Source organism: Hippichthys cyanospilos, chromosome 14 (assembly GCF_059441005.1).
Source record: "Hippichthys cyanospilos isolate Australia breed blue-spotted pipefish chromosome 14, RoL_Hcya_1.0, whole genome shotgun sequence".
In the NCBI taxonomy this organism is placed as follows: Eukaryota; Metazoa; Chordata; class Actinopteri; order Syngnathiformes; family Syngnathidae; genus Hippichthys; species Hippichthys cyanospilos.
Window position 1 is genome coordinate 6,817,247 of NC_142382.1, and position 16,159 is coordinate 6,833,405.

At 39.8% G+C, this 16,159-nt stretch overlaps 1 protein-coding gene across 1 annotated transcript; it reads left to right on the forward strand.

Annotated features, from left to right (window-relative positions):
• The first annotated feature begins 243 nt into the window (after positions 1 to 243).
• Positions 244 to 12,122, forward strand: bmp4 (bone morphogenetic protein 4). The gene is made up of 4 exons (XM_088433412.1): positions 244 to 528; positions 4,636 to 4,758; positions 6,187 to 6,557; positions 10,662 to 12,122. Exons 3-4 carry the CDS (start codon positions 6,194 to 6,196, stop codon positions 11,504 to 11,506), a joined length of 1,209 nt encoding a protein of 402 aa, XP_088289538.1. The 5' UTR covers positions 244 to 528; positions 4,636 to 4,758; positions 6,187 to 6,193; the 3' UTR covers positions 11,507 to 12,122.
• Positions 12,123 to 16,159: the final 4,037 nt, after the last annotated feature.

The following is a 16,159-nucleotide window of genomic DNA, read 5'->3' on the forward strand; positions in this document are numbered from 1 at the left end:
TAAAACGAAATGTTTCGGAATTGACATCATGAGAACCAAAAACAAAACCGGTGCTCTTATTGTGTGCGTATGTGTGTGTGGTGGTGGGGTATTCAAGGTGTTTGAGAGAGATGAGGGAGGAGGTGGGGGTCTCGGTCGGAGGAGGGAGGGCGCCTGGAAGAAAAGGGTGGACAAGGAGGAGGAGAGGTGGGCAGGAAGGTTGAAATTGGGCGGATACATAAAAAGTGCACGGGGCTTGGGATGCTGGCTCATTTTGGACACGTCCCCCCTGCGCACCGCCTCGTTCACTTTTCTTTTTTTTTTTTTTGTCTTTCACAGCCCGCATCCATCCCTGCCTTCAGCCGACTGGAGCGGCGCCGGTTGACCCGCTCGGAGCCCATTTAGGGACACTTTGAAAGGGATTTAATAAGACCCGAAGATTGCCCTTACAGGCGCTGTTTCTAAAAATATCTTGATGATTTCTGGACTTTACGAGTGTATCACGTCAATCTTGATACTTGCTTGTTTGGACCTGGACCTCTACTGATGGTGAGTTTCGCTTGAACGCTGACGCGTCGTCCTCGGTGAGGCATTCAAGGACCGAAGCAACTTGTTGCTTTGTGCGTTTTTAACCCGTTTTACTCTTTTTTTTTTTTAAATCAGATTGTTAGAAATAAACGCTCGTTTCAATTTGAAGTTGTGGTTGCAAGTAAATGTTCCTTATTCCAAAATGTGAGAGTGATTTAAACTGACATTTCTAATTACGAACGAACTAATGGGTTGCAATTTTACGCATACGCATGGATTTATGTCCGAATGACAACGTCATTAATAACTGCATAAATCGAGCACACTTGCTAAGCTGTTGTGCAACATCTGTGCTTTTTGAGTAACACACGAGGGTTGTTAGATTCTGACTATTACGTCACGAAGTTTGGATGTATTTAAGAATTGTGGAGTGTGCGCGCGCGTGAGTAAAATGTCTCAATTGAGTGGAGTGAGGACAAAGGAGACACACGCACGATGACGTGTAAGCGAGTTGCAATAACAGTTTGGGTCAATCTATACATTTAGTTATGTAATTGTACGGATTTCAGACTGTTTATTTTCACTTTGTGAAAGCATTCATGAATATTTTTGTTGAAATGTTTGATTAGGTCTACTTTATATTATAAAATTAAAGTGTAAGAAACTACTAAAGCTGACTATTTTTATATAAGATTTTTTCTGTTTGCATTAGGATTGTTTTGTATTTTTTAAACTTTTTTCATTCTTCGCTTTTTTCTAATAGCATGGGTTAGTATTTGATTCGCTTCTATGATTCTGCTTCTATGCTGGCGTAATTGTTTTTTTTTTAATTACTAATAACTTGTTAGCATTGTTTGGATTATGTTTGGATTATGTACATTTTCAACATACATAATTCAAAAAATTACCCACCAAGCATTGGCTGTATTTTTTATTCTTAGAATTACTTCCTGCCATTGTTCCCTGTTTTTAGTTGCATTTATATTTTTTGGCTCTGTTCTCATGTTATGCAATTCAGCTTATAGTGTGGTTACGCAGAAGGGTTGGGCAGCGTTGATCATATTTTTTCAAAACCTTGGAACGGCCCTCTGAGGACTTCATAAAAACTAAAATGGCCCCAGAGAGGCAAACCAAAGTCCATTTCATTTTCTTTCCAGGGTTTGCTATAGCAACATAAGCCAATAAATAAGCAAACATTATTTTATAGTCATATAAAAAGGAACATTTCATGAAAATGTCGATATCTGAAATGTTAAAACCATCAAACAACCGTGCCTGGCTTTCCTGTAACAGCTTTGAAGTTTCCCTTTGACGTCAAAACGGTAGATAAAAATATTTGAGGCTCGTTCCAATCAGCTTCTGCTCCCGCGACGGTAAACCAATTAGGGACAATCCAAATGATAAAAATCAGGGGCCAGCAAGTGGCCAGTTTGCACCGCCAACCCATCCCCTCACAAGAAAGGTTTTTATCTCTCCTTTAGAGAGCCAAGCTCCAAATTGCGGCCTGTTCCTTGGGTTTGTCGCCGCAAAATGTCCGCAGCTGTGCCGCATGTGATGATGTATTAATAATACACTCGCAGTCATAAAATAACATCGAAGCCAAGCGCCTAATGATCTTTCATCATCACTTGTTTCGGTTACAAGATGTTCAGTTATGGTCGCTATGTTTTCAATTCCTGTAATGATGGGAGAGGCCCCCATCTTTCTCTCTTTTTCTCTCTGTACTGTACAATGAATGCTTGTTGTCATTGATGCACACATACACTGTCTCGCACACACACACACACACACCTCCCACCCCATGGGTAATAGAGCCGATCATGTTCCGAACCGTCCTCACTCGCTCTGTTCTCACAAACATGCAATGGCTGCCGATTTCCCGCCAGTGTTTATGTGTGTGTGTGTACTCACAACACCAACACACACACACACACACACACACACACACACACACATTATTTAGTGTCATGACAGAGCAAGCCAAAGGTCGATCGCAGGTCAAAGGCAAATAAAAAAGTAAACTTGTGTACAGTGGTCCCTTGATTGACACGTTTCGTTCGGTGACCTACTTTATGTCATTTAACCAGCTTAATGATCTGAAATTAATTGCAATTCTATTTGTTCCGTGTTATAACTGTAAAATTATCGTAAATGTATTGTAAAAACACACACGAACGAGAAGAAAACACTATTATGAAGGCAGTACATTCCTAAAATGGAAGACCATTTGATACATATTTGGATAACCGGGATCACGTATTTGATATGGTCCGACTGTGGCTGTTGCCATAAGCAGCAACATGTAAAAGTCAAAACAACTGAAATTAACTAAATTCAAAGAAAAAAAAATCAGCAGCAAAGCGACAATATATATATATAATATATATATATATATATATATATAATATATATATATATATATATATATATATATATATATATATATATATATATATATATATATATATATATTATATATATATATATATATATATATTATATATATATATATATGTGGGTGTGCAAATATGCATTTCAAATAAAAAACTATATATATCACGATACATGGGGTGTGCTAAGATTCGAGAACTGTACATTTATTTTAAAACGCTTGATACGTAAAAGCCAATTTTCAAAATTCAAAACCATATTTCATTATACTCATATTACTAGCAAGACATTGGAACAATTATAAAGTCTGAGCCGTCGCTTAAAGTGGGCGTGGCCAGGAACGTTGGTCTGTGTGAGTTTCAGGGTTGGATTGTTTTGCCTCTTGCAGAGGCTTTCCAGGGTTTTCGTTTCATGTTTGTGTTGTTCTAAGTGCAAGTGACGATGCATTGGTAACTTTTGGTCTCCATTTTTTTTTTTCACTTCACTGGGACGGTGACGTATCAGCAGCTAGCTCATAAATATAACTTTGACTCACAACAAGAAGCAAGAAAATAAATCCGCCAAGTGACAGTCATTGGAAAAAAGCAACTTGGGGTTTTCGTAGGTCAACGTAACACTGAGCGTGCAAGAGGCTCAGCAGGTCCAATAATTGATGATTGTAAAGAATTTCGACTCTTTCAGACTTGGCTGGTTGAGGTCCAAAAAAGAATGTGACATTGGCTCATATCTTTACGTTTTGGGATTTTTAACGCATGTTTTTATGCCACACATCCCTGACTCACATTTATTATACTCTGCCTATGAATGAATCTGGCTACGCCATCTAAAACGGTGACCAAACACCGACGTCACCTCTGAGTGTAACCTTAATAAACATTTTTACGATTGTGATTCAACACTGCGGTATATTTAATGATCCCCCCCCCCCAAAAAAAAAAAAAAAAACTATAAACACACCCAACACTGCTTTTCTCTTCCATGCCAGATGGTAAATCAAAACCAGTATTCCACCTTACGACACAGTTTCATGTGTTGCCTCACTTGACAAGTCTATTAATACCGCAGCCGATTTGTTTTGAATGTTTCTTCTCGGAGGGGCTCGCTCCTCCAAGTGTCAGGCTTTTGATTCATTTCACACCCTGGTGATTCATGTTTGATTTAGAATCATAATGCCCATTGAGGTATTGCAGCATTTCAGTACAGAATGGATCGCGTCACAATTATTGGCAATAGAAATGAAGGAAAACGATGAAAACTTAAGGGAGAAAGATTTCTTATGACGTTATTTGTGCTGATGTGAAGAAGCTTGACTGTTGATTATTATTTTTAGCCATTGTCATTGTACTAAAACTAGTACCTGCCAAAACCTCACGTAAAAACTTGGCATATTTTCAATTGGATGAGTCAAGGACTGACTCACTTTTTGATAGATTGAAGGTGCCAGTACAAAGAACGTTTTGTTCAAATTCAGTTCTGATATATATATATATATATATATATATATATATATATATATATATATATATATATATATATATATATATATATATATATATATTTGTGGTGACACCTCACAGGGATAACGCAAAAGAACATTTTCTGTCTTTGCATTTTCACAGACATACGTGGTCATTAAAATAGGAAAAAAAAGAACTTTTGAGACTAGTTTTTAAATGTTTGCAATTGTGTACGATAATTAACGTTGTAAACTTCTTTGTGTGTGTGTGTGTCTTCCAGGAACAGGCTCACTCCTACGTTCTCCTGCAGCCGCCCAACGCCACCTAACATTTCCTGGAAGAACGTGTCCGCCGCCTGCTCCCAACAAACATGGACTGTTTTCCCATGCTTTATTTTCTGTCGGTAAGTAACTAGCATGTGACTTTGTTAAAGTCGCCCATTAAAGCTTAAAGAACTCCACTTTGAGTTCGGCCGATGGCGAGCAATCAAAAATTGTTTTTGGTCTTTAATTTTCTTCAGTTGGAAGGAGTGAAAACTTGTCTGGAGAATCCATCAAATTTTACCTTCTGGATGGTGGTGGAAAAAAGCTCACTCAAAATGTGGAAAAATGTTTTTCATAGGACCGTGTAAAGTGATTTTATCCATTTAATTGCAAAACAGAGCTGTACGATCAAAAGTATGTCAGTGCATCAAATTCATTAAGTGAGTAAAACTGTTTCTAAGATCAAAAAGCGCAAGTTTCCTTTTATCTTTAAAGCCGGTCATAAAAACCCAAATTCGAGGCATCTACTGAAAGAACGTCTCATTGGCTGTAAACAACAGAAACCCAACCATCTTCTAGGGGTGGACCATCAAATCTTCCTGGAATCCAAATTTCAATCCAATTTGTAGAGTCAAATTAACTCAATCTGAACTCTTTGAGTGCCAAGCATTATCGGAAAAGGAAACCTCTAGACAGCCAGTATATTTTGCATTTTCACTCATCGTTCAAGGCCAACAGGATATTGTGTGGGAAGTCTATGTAAATATGGGTGGTATCATATCAAAGATTGATTTCCATTCCTTACTTTGAATTGCATGTAGGTAATATCTGCGCTGTATTTGTTGAAACACTGCCATCCAATGGTCACAGTGCTCACTACAGTGCTCAATTGGTTTATATTAGGGTTAGGGTTGTAGATTAAGTAAATAGGTACCAAAGTAAACAATTATTTCTGGTCATTGAGTACTAAAGTAAGCGATTACTTTTGGTGAGGTTATTAATCAGGCACTTTAGCTAAGTACTAAAGTAACCAAATACTTCAGTTCAATACTTTAATCTATTGTCTTGGTAGTTTTTGACCTAATTTGGTACCAGCAATTTTAAAACACTACTTTTTAGCCAAACTTGAATTTTTTGAAAAAACAAAAAAAACAAATACACCTAGAGTTGAACATCTGAACACTTAAAAAAAATTAAAAAGTCTTTGGGATTGAATGAGTTAACACATTCTTGAACCCTTAAACAGAAGTAACTTAATTTATTCAAAATCCATAGATACTCAACAAGGGGTTATGAAAACAATCAAACATTTTTTCAGGTAGAAGGTTTTGGATTTTTCTTTTTCTAGCTATAGATAAAAGTAATTCGAAAAAAAATTATAAACAGATATGCCAGAGCACCCAGTAAAATTAGATTTGGGCTTACTTCTGAAGTCTATCACAAAAAGTGATCTGGGAGGGTCTTCTTTACTATAAACAAGCCAGAGTGGGTCCATCAAACCATTATGAAGTCCTGTCTCCAGGCAGGTCAAAGTTCCATTTCTAATCTTGCAACCCGTGTCCCTTCAGAGACATCATGATTCCTGGTAATCGAATGCTGATGGTCCTTTTCATATGCCAAGTCCTGCTGGGAGAGAGCAACCATGCCAGTCTGATACCTGAAGAAGGAAAAAAGAAAGTGCCGGGCCTGCAGGGTCGTTCGGACGCTCAGAGTCATGAACTGCTGCGGGACTTCGAGGCCACCCTGCTGCACATGTTCGGCCTCAAGAGGCGACCCCGGCCCAGCCGCTCGGCCGCCGCCGTGCCGCGATACCTGCTGGACCTGTATCGGCTGCAGTCCGGTGAAGGAGAGGAGTCCGTGGGCGGCGACGGAATCGCCTTCGAGTACCCGGAGCGGTCGGCGAGCCGAGCCAACACCGTGAGGGGCTTCCACCATGAAGGTAGGAACGGGGGGGATTGGAACGTCCTCTTAGAAGTTGAGATTTCCTTTGAGTTTGCTACTGATGTGGCAAAGAATTTTCCCTCATTTTTCGCCGTTTATTGGTACTGGAAATCCCCCACCACAAATACGATTTGCCCGCTTACCGACATTATACATACAGAAATAAAGTATATAAAATCTGTTTGATAAAACCTTCCCTACCTTTCTTCCCCACGCCTATCACCTAACCGTAGGCTAAACAGGAAAACATCATTTTCCTTAACAACACACAACATACAGTGTGCCAGAGCATGGTAAGAGCAGCCACTAACTCTCCTCAAGACTCCGCAGCCCCAGGCCGCACTCATGGCCACCATAATGAAACACAACGACCATTTGACATTATGGAAGTTCCTCTTAAAGGGCCAGGCCTTGCTTGTATCGTTCATTCCTGTTCAGGTCCCATGATCGTGAAACTCTCAGGTCTTATCAAAAGTGGCTAAATATTTGCACACATACCAGTGTAATGATAAGGCTTTCAAAATGTCTTTCCTTCTTTATATATCGCTTTTCTTCCATTGGGTGTATGTGGTTTTGGCTTGTCCCACACACTGTTTTGCTACTGTGTGTGCAATAAATTGCTGTTAATACATTGTAAATAATACGAAATTATATTTTAACTGTTTTTATTTATGTGGTTTTAATTATTTCATACACGAGTTATTTGATAAACAACTCATTTTGATCATACATATTTTCTATGAACAAGCATATTTGACATTTTGCATGTGTCCCTGGATTCGCTGTCCACCCCGTCGTTAATGGATAAAGGCACCTTGAAGAGGAGCTCTTATTGTTTAGGGACATTGCGTCCAGCGTTTTATCATTCTTCATGTTTAGTACTTTTTGTAAAGTGAAGGTCATTGAATTCTAACATTAGACAGAAATGTCCGCGCTGCCATTGTCCACTTTATCCACAAGCTCAGTGGCTCTCAGACAGGGGTACTGATACTTCAGGAACTTCAAAGAATACTTGAGATTTTAAATAAAACAAAGAATAGATCGACCCAACTTGTCATGTGCCACCTCTCGTTACCTGTCGTGTTAATGATTTATTTCTGTGAATACATGTCAACTATGATTCCAAAAGAGGAACACTGTAAGTTGAATATTTTTCTGTGGTCAAATATATATTTTTAATTATTTATTTTTGAGAACTGGTCTGATACCTTATGTTGATTATTCATTGGGGGGGACAATTTATTTAGAATATTTATTAATAATGAAGTTTATGATATATTTTTGTGAATAGCTCTTTACTGTAATCCCAAAACTGGACGCTGGATGTTGAATATTTTTCTGCAGACAGGAAAAGATATTTCACAGGGGGGTGCATCACCGAAAAAAGATTAAGAACCACTACGCTAGCTCACATTTGGGTTTTCGTGGCGCAGATCATTGGCATAGAACATAGACAGGAGAATTTAAGCATATATCACAGCCCCACCTGGTCGCTTGGCAAGTATGGACTGTGAAATTCTCCCTTATCAGCAAATTTTGTGCCGTATTTTGTTTTACATGTTTCAAATACAACATGTGTAAAATATTTACCCCCAACCTTGGTATGAATTCACATTTGAAAGAGAGAGTCATCAATCCGGCCTGATGAGCTGCGAAATCCTGCTTGAAAATATCTCAAACGCCTCATTGGAACAAAGGCTTTGGTCGACAGCAAAAAGCATACCTTCACATTACCGACGTCTACGTCAAACCACATCCTGCAGGGAGCAACTCGGAAAACTGGACTGCGACTCTCCAGTTTATGTGGAGATGGGCTTTTTTCGAGAGAGAGAAAAAAGGACCTTCCTTAACGTGCAATTATCTTTAATGCTACTCTGCCGCGTTCTAAATAAAGACACCCACTGCTAACAATGTGGCTGCCCGAGAGCACAGGAATGGAAAAAACTGCCTCAGAGGCCCGTGCGATGCAGGGGACGGGACGGATTTGCGGCGACCGAAGCTGGCGGCTTTCAATTAATGTTGTAGGAACTTGTGGTTGACTGAGCTGCTGGAGGTAAACTTGTGGCTGGAAAGTCTTAAACGAGTCGGGTAAATCCTTAAAGGTCAAGGAGCAAATGAACCAGAGGGCAAACAAGTCTGTTAAATTTGAACTTTGAAACATTGGCTTTAGGTCCAAAGCAGCTAGCGTGAAAGTCTAAAAAAAAAAACCCAACAAAGTCTAGCAATCAGCAAGTTGGCTGAAATGGGTCTTTCACTGGACGGTATTTAATGTGTCCATCTGTTTTACGGTTTAGACATTGTGCATCATATTTTTAGTAAAAAAAATTAAGACTCAATGTCTTTACGCCAAATGGATTTTTTTTTCAATGTCCATAGCTGTCAATTGAAGTGAATGAGTTATTAGGTGAAATGTATGAGTATGTAAAACCCACTGTATGTTTCAAGAGTTTCTGCTGCCCTGTGTAGGAATTTAACCTTCTGTTCAATTTTATGAGCTCTAAACTATGTTAATAACACGCTTGGTGTTTTTTTTTTTTTTTTTTTTTTTCCAGTAATGCTGACGTTCAGGTCTACGTCATTGTGCGATTCGCTCGAGATTTGACTTTTTCCTTCATCATCATCCGAGAACGTCCGACTCAGCTGTCTTGCGCTGGTCCAAAAAAAGAAAACAATAATATTAAATTGATGAATATACCTCGGGTGAACAATCGGCGGTAAAGCGCTAATCGGAACCACAGCGAGTTTTAATAATGAGAACCACCTGGGTAAGATTAGGTCCTGGGTGTGAAATAACAGAGGTGGATTGTGCAGGAAAATAGTAGACACAACATTCCTTCCCCCCCCACCCAAGCCCCACCTCAACAATGGTGATCTTGCCACAAATCTGCAGCGTGAGCGTGGAACAGGGAGCCTCCACTGTGTTTATACTGTAGCTGTGGTACGTTAATCACCACCCTCCTCGGGATGCGTGTTTCAGCAAAGTGCTCCGAGAAAGGCAAAGCAGTCCGTGAGATACTTTGGGATACTTTCTTACCTCTTTCTTACCCACTTGCATTTTAAATCCGTTTTCCCCTTTCAAATGAATACATTTTGAGGAATTCGATGCAGTTTAAAAAGTCAAAACATGACCACCAACACGGAATCTCTGCATTTGGCTCGTCAGCATCGCACGTTTTCAATTGGGTTGAGGTTTGGGGACTGAGACGACAGCAGAATTTTAAGGTTTTGGTGCCAATAATTTCAAATTACTTAAATTAAGACACAATGTTGGTCAGAGAACCAATTCAACTCTTAATTCAAGGTACTGCAGTACTTTTTACAATAAAGTTGACCAACACATACTCACAATTTATCACCCATGGATTCACATAGTAAGATATTTTATTTTATTGATTATATACCCTATATTTCTCGCGTGTTTCTTTCATTTCCTTCTGGGTTTTTACTCACTACTCCCCTAATTTTTTGTGAAAAAAACTATTGAATATTTATCAGCATTTTTTTGAATTTTTTTGGCTCTATAAAATAATGGTAAAAAAAAAAAAAAAAAAAACACTTCCCCCATAATGCATTTAACTGGGTGATAAATACTGTAAAACACTGAGTTTTTTTTGTACGGAAAAGAGAATCAAAATAGTGAAAATCTTATCAATTTTCAACGCTGAAAAAGTTTGAGAACCAGTTTTAGACTGTTAGACCACTACAGAAATGTTATTTCACACCCACTACTGTTTTAGACCAGTACAGAAACAAAAAGTGGCACGCCAAAATGACTAAAGGAGCATAAACGGCCAGATTTTGGAAAAGATTATTTTAAAAATGCTTTGAACAACCTTGCTGTCATATTTACCATATAATACGTATATGCATTTACACTTACTACTGGTCATAATAATATAAAATATAATAAAATAAAATATACCTGCAAATTGTGGGGTAGTATTGTACACAAACCCTAAGAAAAGACTGCTAAACTTTATATCAAAATACACGGTCGGGTGAGTGTTATGCATCGCGTCTTATGGCATACGCGGACATTCGGAATTGGTCGGTCTGTCTGTCGACTAAATTTTCCAACGACTTTCATCCGATTCCCTTTCAGAGCACATGGAGAGAGTGGACGAGTTGGGTGAGGGTGAGGGCACGCCCTTACGTTTCCTGTTCAACCTCAGCAGCATTCCGGACGACGAGCTGCTCTCCTCGGCCGAACTCCGCCTCTACCGACAACAGGTAGCGGAGACGGGCGGCGACGACAAGGCGGGCCTCCACCGGATCAACGTGTACGAGGTGCTGAAACCCCCGCGGCCCGGCCAGCTCATCACGCAGCTCCTGGACACGCGACTGGTGCGGCACAACACGACGCGCTGGGAGAGTTTCGACGTGAGCCCCGCCGTGCTGCGTTGGACCCGCGAGCGCCGCCCCAACCACGGCCTGGCCGTGGAGGTCCTGCGCCTGGACGAGACGCCGCGCCACCGGGGCCGGCACGTTCGCGTCAGCCGCTCGCTCCACCAGGAGCCCGGCGAGGACTGGGAGCAGCTGCGCCCCCTCTTGGTGACGTTCGGCCACGACGGCAAAGGTCACCCGTTGACCAAGCGGACCAAGCGCAGCCCCAAGCAGCGGGGGCGCAAGCGCAACCGCAACTGCCGGCGCCATGCCCTCTACGTCGACTTTAGCGACGTGGGGTGGAATGACTGGATAGTGGCGCCCCCTGGCTACCAGGCCTACTACTGCCATGGGGAGTGTCCCTTCCCGCTGGCGGACCACCTCAACTCCACCAATCACGCCATTGTCCAGACACTAGTGAACTCTGTCAACAACAACATTCCCAAGGCCTGCTGCGTGCCCACGGAGCTCAGCGCCATCTCCATGCTCTACCTGGATGAAAACGACAAGGTGGTGTTGAAAAACTACCAGGAAATGGTGGTGGAGGGCTGCGGCTGCCGTTGAAGCGCAAGCTAACCCCAACTTGGACAAATGGACTCGTTACCAAATCGCATCTAAAAACGTTCACGTGCTCCCTTATTTATAACTTTTACGTTGAGGTGTATGTTTGTCTCACTTTTTTTTGTTCCTTCGATAATATGATCATATATTTTGACCAAATATATATATTTATATCGACATATTAAAAAAAACGAGTCCTTATTTTAAACATGGAAAAAAGCTGTACAACTTTTCATCATGTACATTAGATTGTATATGTTTTTATTGATAAAATAGTAAAAATGAAAAAAAAAAGAATGAAAGAAGTTTATTTACTGGTAATATTTATTGCTTTTGTTAGCCACATCGCGTCATTGGCTGTCATATTTCATTGTTTCATTGTTTTTTTCGAAAAGAAAATAATATTTCTCAAACACACATTGGTATTTTTATTGGTCCTTTTTTAAGGTTGTCCGACATTGATATTGGATATTGGTCGGACACCAGCCCCCAAAAAACCAAAAATCAAATTATAAACATCTGCATCTACAATCTTTGATATTAGTGCTCAAAACAAACAGTCCGTTCCAGATTCCACTCCTGTTCTTCTATCCAATAAATGGGTCACATTTGAAACGCCTGTTGATGCTGACTACTATTATTATTTCATACTACAAAATAAATAAAAGCATGTCTCATTCTTGCCGATATCGGATCGGTATCGAACAGTACTCTTGGCTGCAATCTCGGTAATGTAGAGAAAAGTCATGTCAGGACTCTCCCAGTCTTTTTCATTTTGCTCACTCATCAACGCATCAAGTCTGAGGCGTGTTACAATATTCATTTAAAAAAATACCAATGTGTATTCTAAAATTTTGTGAAATACGCTATGTGGCCGATGATGTACAGTTTTCTCCCAAAGAACATCATTTTCTGAAATATAGAAGTCCCGTAGTAGACAATGAAAAATCACAAAATTTGTTCGGTGTTTTGTCTTTAACAAAAGTTGCAATGCAGCATGATGAGAGTTTGTGGCCCAGGTGGGAGAAAAATTATGTTAGCAAAACGAAAAAGAAGTAAATTTCCTGTTTTCACCCATTTCAGCCTTTGGTATACCCAGCGTTAATTTGCACATTTGCGTTGCCTGTAAGCACGGTTATGGTGTGAGCAAAACATAATTTTAGCCCTCAGGTGAGTTATCTACCTTTCAAGTAGCGTTAAGGGATTTAAATCCAGAAACATCTTTTTCAGTGGTCTACTTTAGAATTTTTCACCGTTCCAAGAGTTTTTTCTTCTCGTCATCTTGTCAATTCCATTTCAAAAACAGTCGCAGGCATCTTGTTGGGCTGCCCGTTGTCCTCCCATTTCACTTTCATGTCAATTAGGCTAACATGAGCTGGAACAATGGCTAATCCAATTGCAAATGGGCCTCGGGTGAGGGTGAGCCTATTGTCCGCCCCCCCCCCCCCCCCCCCCCCCCCCCCTTCTTACCCCGCGTCCCCGTGTTAGGGACATGATTGCGGACGATGTGTCCCGGGCTGACGTGATCGTCTGAAGAATCAAAAGGTTAGACGCTCTGTCTCCCGCCTTTGTCTCGTGCCGGCAACAGCAAAGACGGCTGTCTCCAACCTGTGCCCCCACCACACAATGGGCCCCGACATCACTTATTTACAAGCTGACGGCTGGCCCAAATTATATGATAATGTTTGCAGAGAGCCGCTCCTTTGAACTGCTGCTGGAAAGGGGGGCTAATGGGATTGAGGGGGGGGGGGTGCACCGCTGGCGGCTCCGCATTGTTTTGAAGAGGGTCGTGTACGTCATGTCGGAGGCCGTCGCTGAACTTTGTTTTGATCACAATCAGGTTTAACCTCTCAGTGAAATGTGTAAACATGCAAATACTTATTACATTTAAACAATTGCATTATCACAATTAGTAATACCCCCAAAGATGCATTTTGAACATGCTAAATAGTCATTTGATAGAGGACAAAAATGTTAAGAACTGGTATGGATTAATTAACTGAGTAAAAGGAGAATCCTTAAAAAAAGTTTTTTACTTCCTGTTGCCTATAAACACTGTCTGATACAATATCAAGAAGAACGATACATGCTTTTATTATTTTTTTTGTCTGAAATGTTAGAAGTGACTTGGTCAAGTGATAATATATACTATACTAGTATTATGGCAGTGAAAATAATTGTCAATAATTGTAAAATAGGCTAAAGTTTGGATTAAAATTTAAAAGATTTACCTTTGCATGTTTTAAACAACAACAATATCTTAATATGAGCATACGCCACTGACAAAAAAGCATTGCCTGGAATTTTTGGGTGGATTTCTTTTGGGAGTTAAAAAAGACAACTTTTTTCGTGTTTTTGTAGGGAAAAAATTCAAAATATGGAATTACATGCTTTTTATTAGAGGGTATGTAAGCATGACTGACAAACAATGTTCTTAAATGAATAGTACACAAATAATTATATGGTATCCTTTTTTCTTTGTCGCGGACGTCGCACACAGACATTTGCGGTGCAGGTTGAAAAAAGTTTGTGGATTTTTAGACGAAAGACTTCCACAAGAGCTAATTGATGTCAGAATTCAATCAACCTAAAGTTTAATCAATGCGACAAGATTTGAGGTGTTAAAGCTGTCCTTCTCATGAAAATCAAACATCAGTTTGCTATGTTTAAGCCATTTGCGGTTCAAATTAAGAATAATAATTACTATAGAATAATTATTATTAATTATTAAGAATAATAATTATTATTCTTGGAAATTTTGCAGTGAATGACAGAAAAGCGACACATAACCGGCTTGGCTTCAATAGTGTTGGGAAACGCTAAAAATAATGTACCATTTGGTGGTATATTCAGTAAATGTTACAATTTTCAGGGAATTCAAAATGGCGCTATAAAGTCAAAATTGGTGGGAACACTCAATGACTGTTTTAAATATAAAATACAGACCCTAAACATGAATTTAGTCCAGAGAAATACCCTGAGACACCAAAAGTGCAAATAGTAGCTACATTTTCATTACCAAATTGGCAGCACATTTTTGGATAATAGTTGGAAAATTCTCAAATGTAATTGATTTTTTTCTTCTATTTAATAAAAATGACAAGTGGTCATAATACAAATTCAAAAAATTTGCCAAAATAAAGCCTAACAACATATATATATATATATATATATATATATATATATATATATATATATATATATATATATACTGTATATATATATATATATATATATATATATATATATATAAAATCAAGTTTGTTAGATTTTACTCCTTGAGCACGTGCTGACAGGCTTCAGGGTGGGGGGTGGATTGGGGGGTGGGGTCTCTAATAGCCACTGGGCGTCCCTTTGATGGCCTGCATATCATTGTCAAAACAAGAGAAAAAAAAAAAAAGGTAGAAGAAGAATTTCATTTTGAAGTAGCTAAAGGCTGAAGGGGGGGGGGGGGCGTACATGGTGATGTGTCCGGGAACAAGTTTGGGGAAGGGAAGGGTGGCGGGTGGGGGAGTTTGACAGTGCAATTACAACATTTCATCTGCACCCCCCCTTCCTCGAGCCCCTAAGCGCTCCACCCCCTGAAGTGGAGATAACATCAGCTAGTTATGGTAATTGTCTGCCTGTTCATTATCCTGCTACTCCCCACAAAGACGACATGTGCATGTTAGTTTCAAAGCTTGAGGAGGGATGTCAATGTAAGCTTGAGTTTATCAAACAGGTATGTTTCCAACCATTTTGGCTTTTAGTCCTCAAAAAAGGTCTGTACAGTTCTTAAATAGGCATACAAATACCCACGAAGTACATGAAGGTACTTTAGGGGGTATGAGAGATTCTAACAGGGTTTCTAGAAGTATCAGCAATACGGATTTTTGATGCCAAGCCATCGTACATTTGACTTTTCGAATTAAGAGCAAATTAAATTGAACATAAAGCAGTGCGGATGGGCATTGTCATTAGTGACACAATTTTCCAGCAGATGAGCAAGAAACGGAATGGGGATCACACAATCTTGGTGAACAAAATACACCTAAAGATCCTAAGACAAATTTAGCTGAAAAGTTTAATAAATCAGACATAGGAACAGGAAACAGGCTGTTTTTCTTTTCGAATTAAGAGCAAATTAAGTAAGACATGAAGTAGTACTGTTTTAAAATTTATATTTCAAATTTTTCATCCACAAAATGCTTTGGGATAGTTAGACCGTATGTGAAGAGAAAGAAATCACACTGGGAACATGTCTGAAAAGAAGTTGACCACCGTTGTGGACATCTGAAATGTCCTTTGGTCTTCTAACACCACCTGTTGTTTTGGCATGCACAGGACTGCCAGCTAAAAATGTCAAAACATGGACGCACTGAATGTAAAGCACATAATCATCACATTCAACAACGTGATGGTTCCGGTCCAATAGTGTCATCAGCCATGTGATTGCCAAGAACTTCAGGAACTCCAAACACAACCACGATCGTGTGTGTGTGTGTGTGAAGGGAATTAAGAGGGTGGGGGGGTCCTTAAAAACAGATCGAGGGCTTTGTCATTCCTTTGTGACGTGCCCCCTAGTGTCCTGTAAGTGCTCGTTCGCACGCCATAACAGGTGAGTCATTATGCAGCGGGGTCTATTGACACTGCTCACCTAATTGAGCCGGTGAAGTC

Bases quoted from the DNA above. Each gene is read 5' to 3' on its own strand.
- bmp4 (XM_088433412.1), top strand. From the start codon at position 6,194: ATGATTCCTGGTAATCGAATGCTGATGGTCCTTTTCATATGCCAAGTC. The intron at 6,558-10,661 runs GTAGGAACGGGG...ATTCCCTTTCAG, and splicing joins GAGGGGCTTCCACCATGAAG to AGCACATGGAGAGAGTGGAC.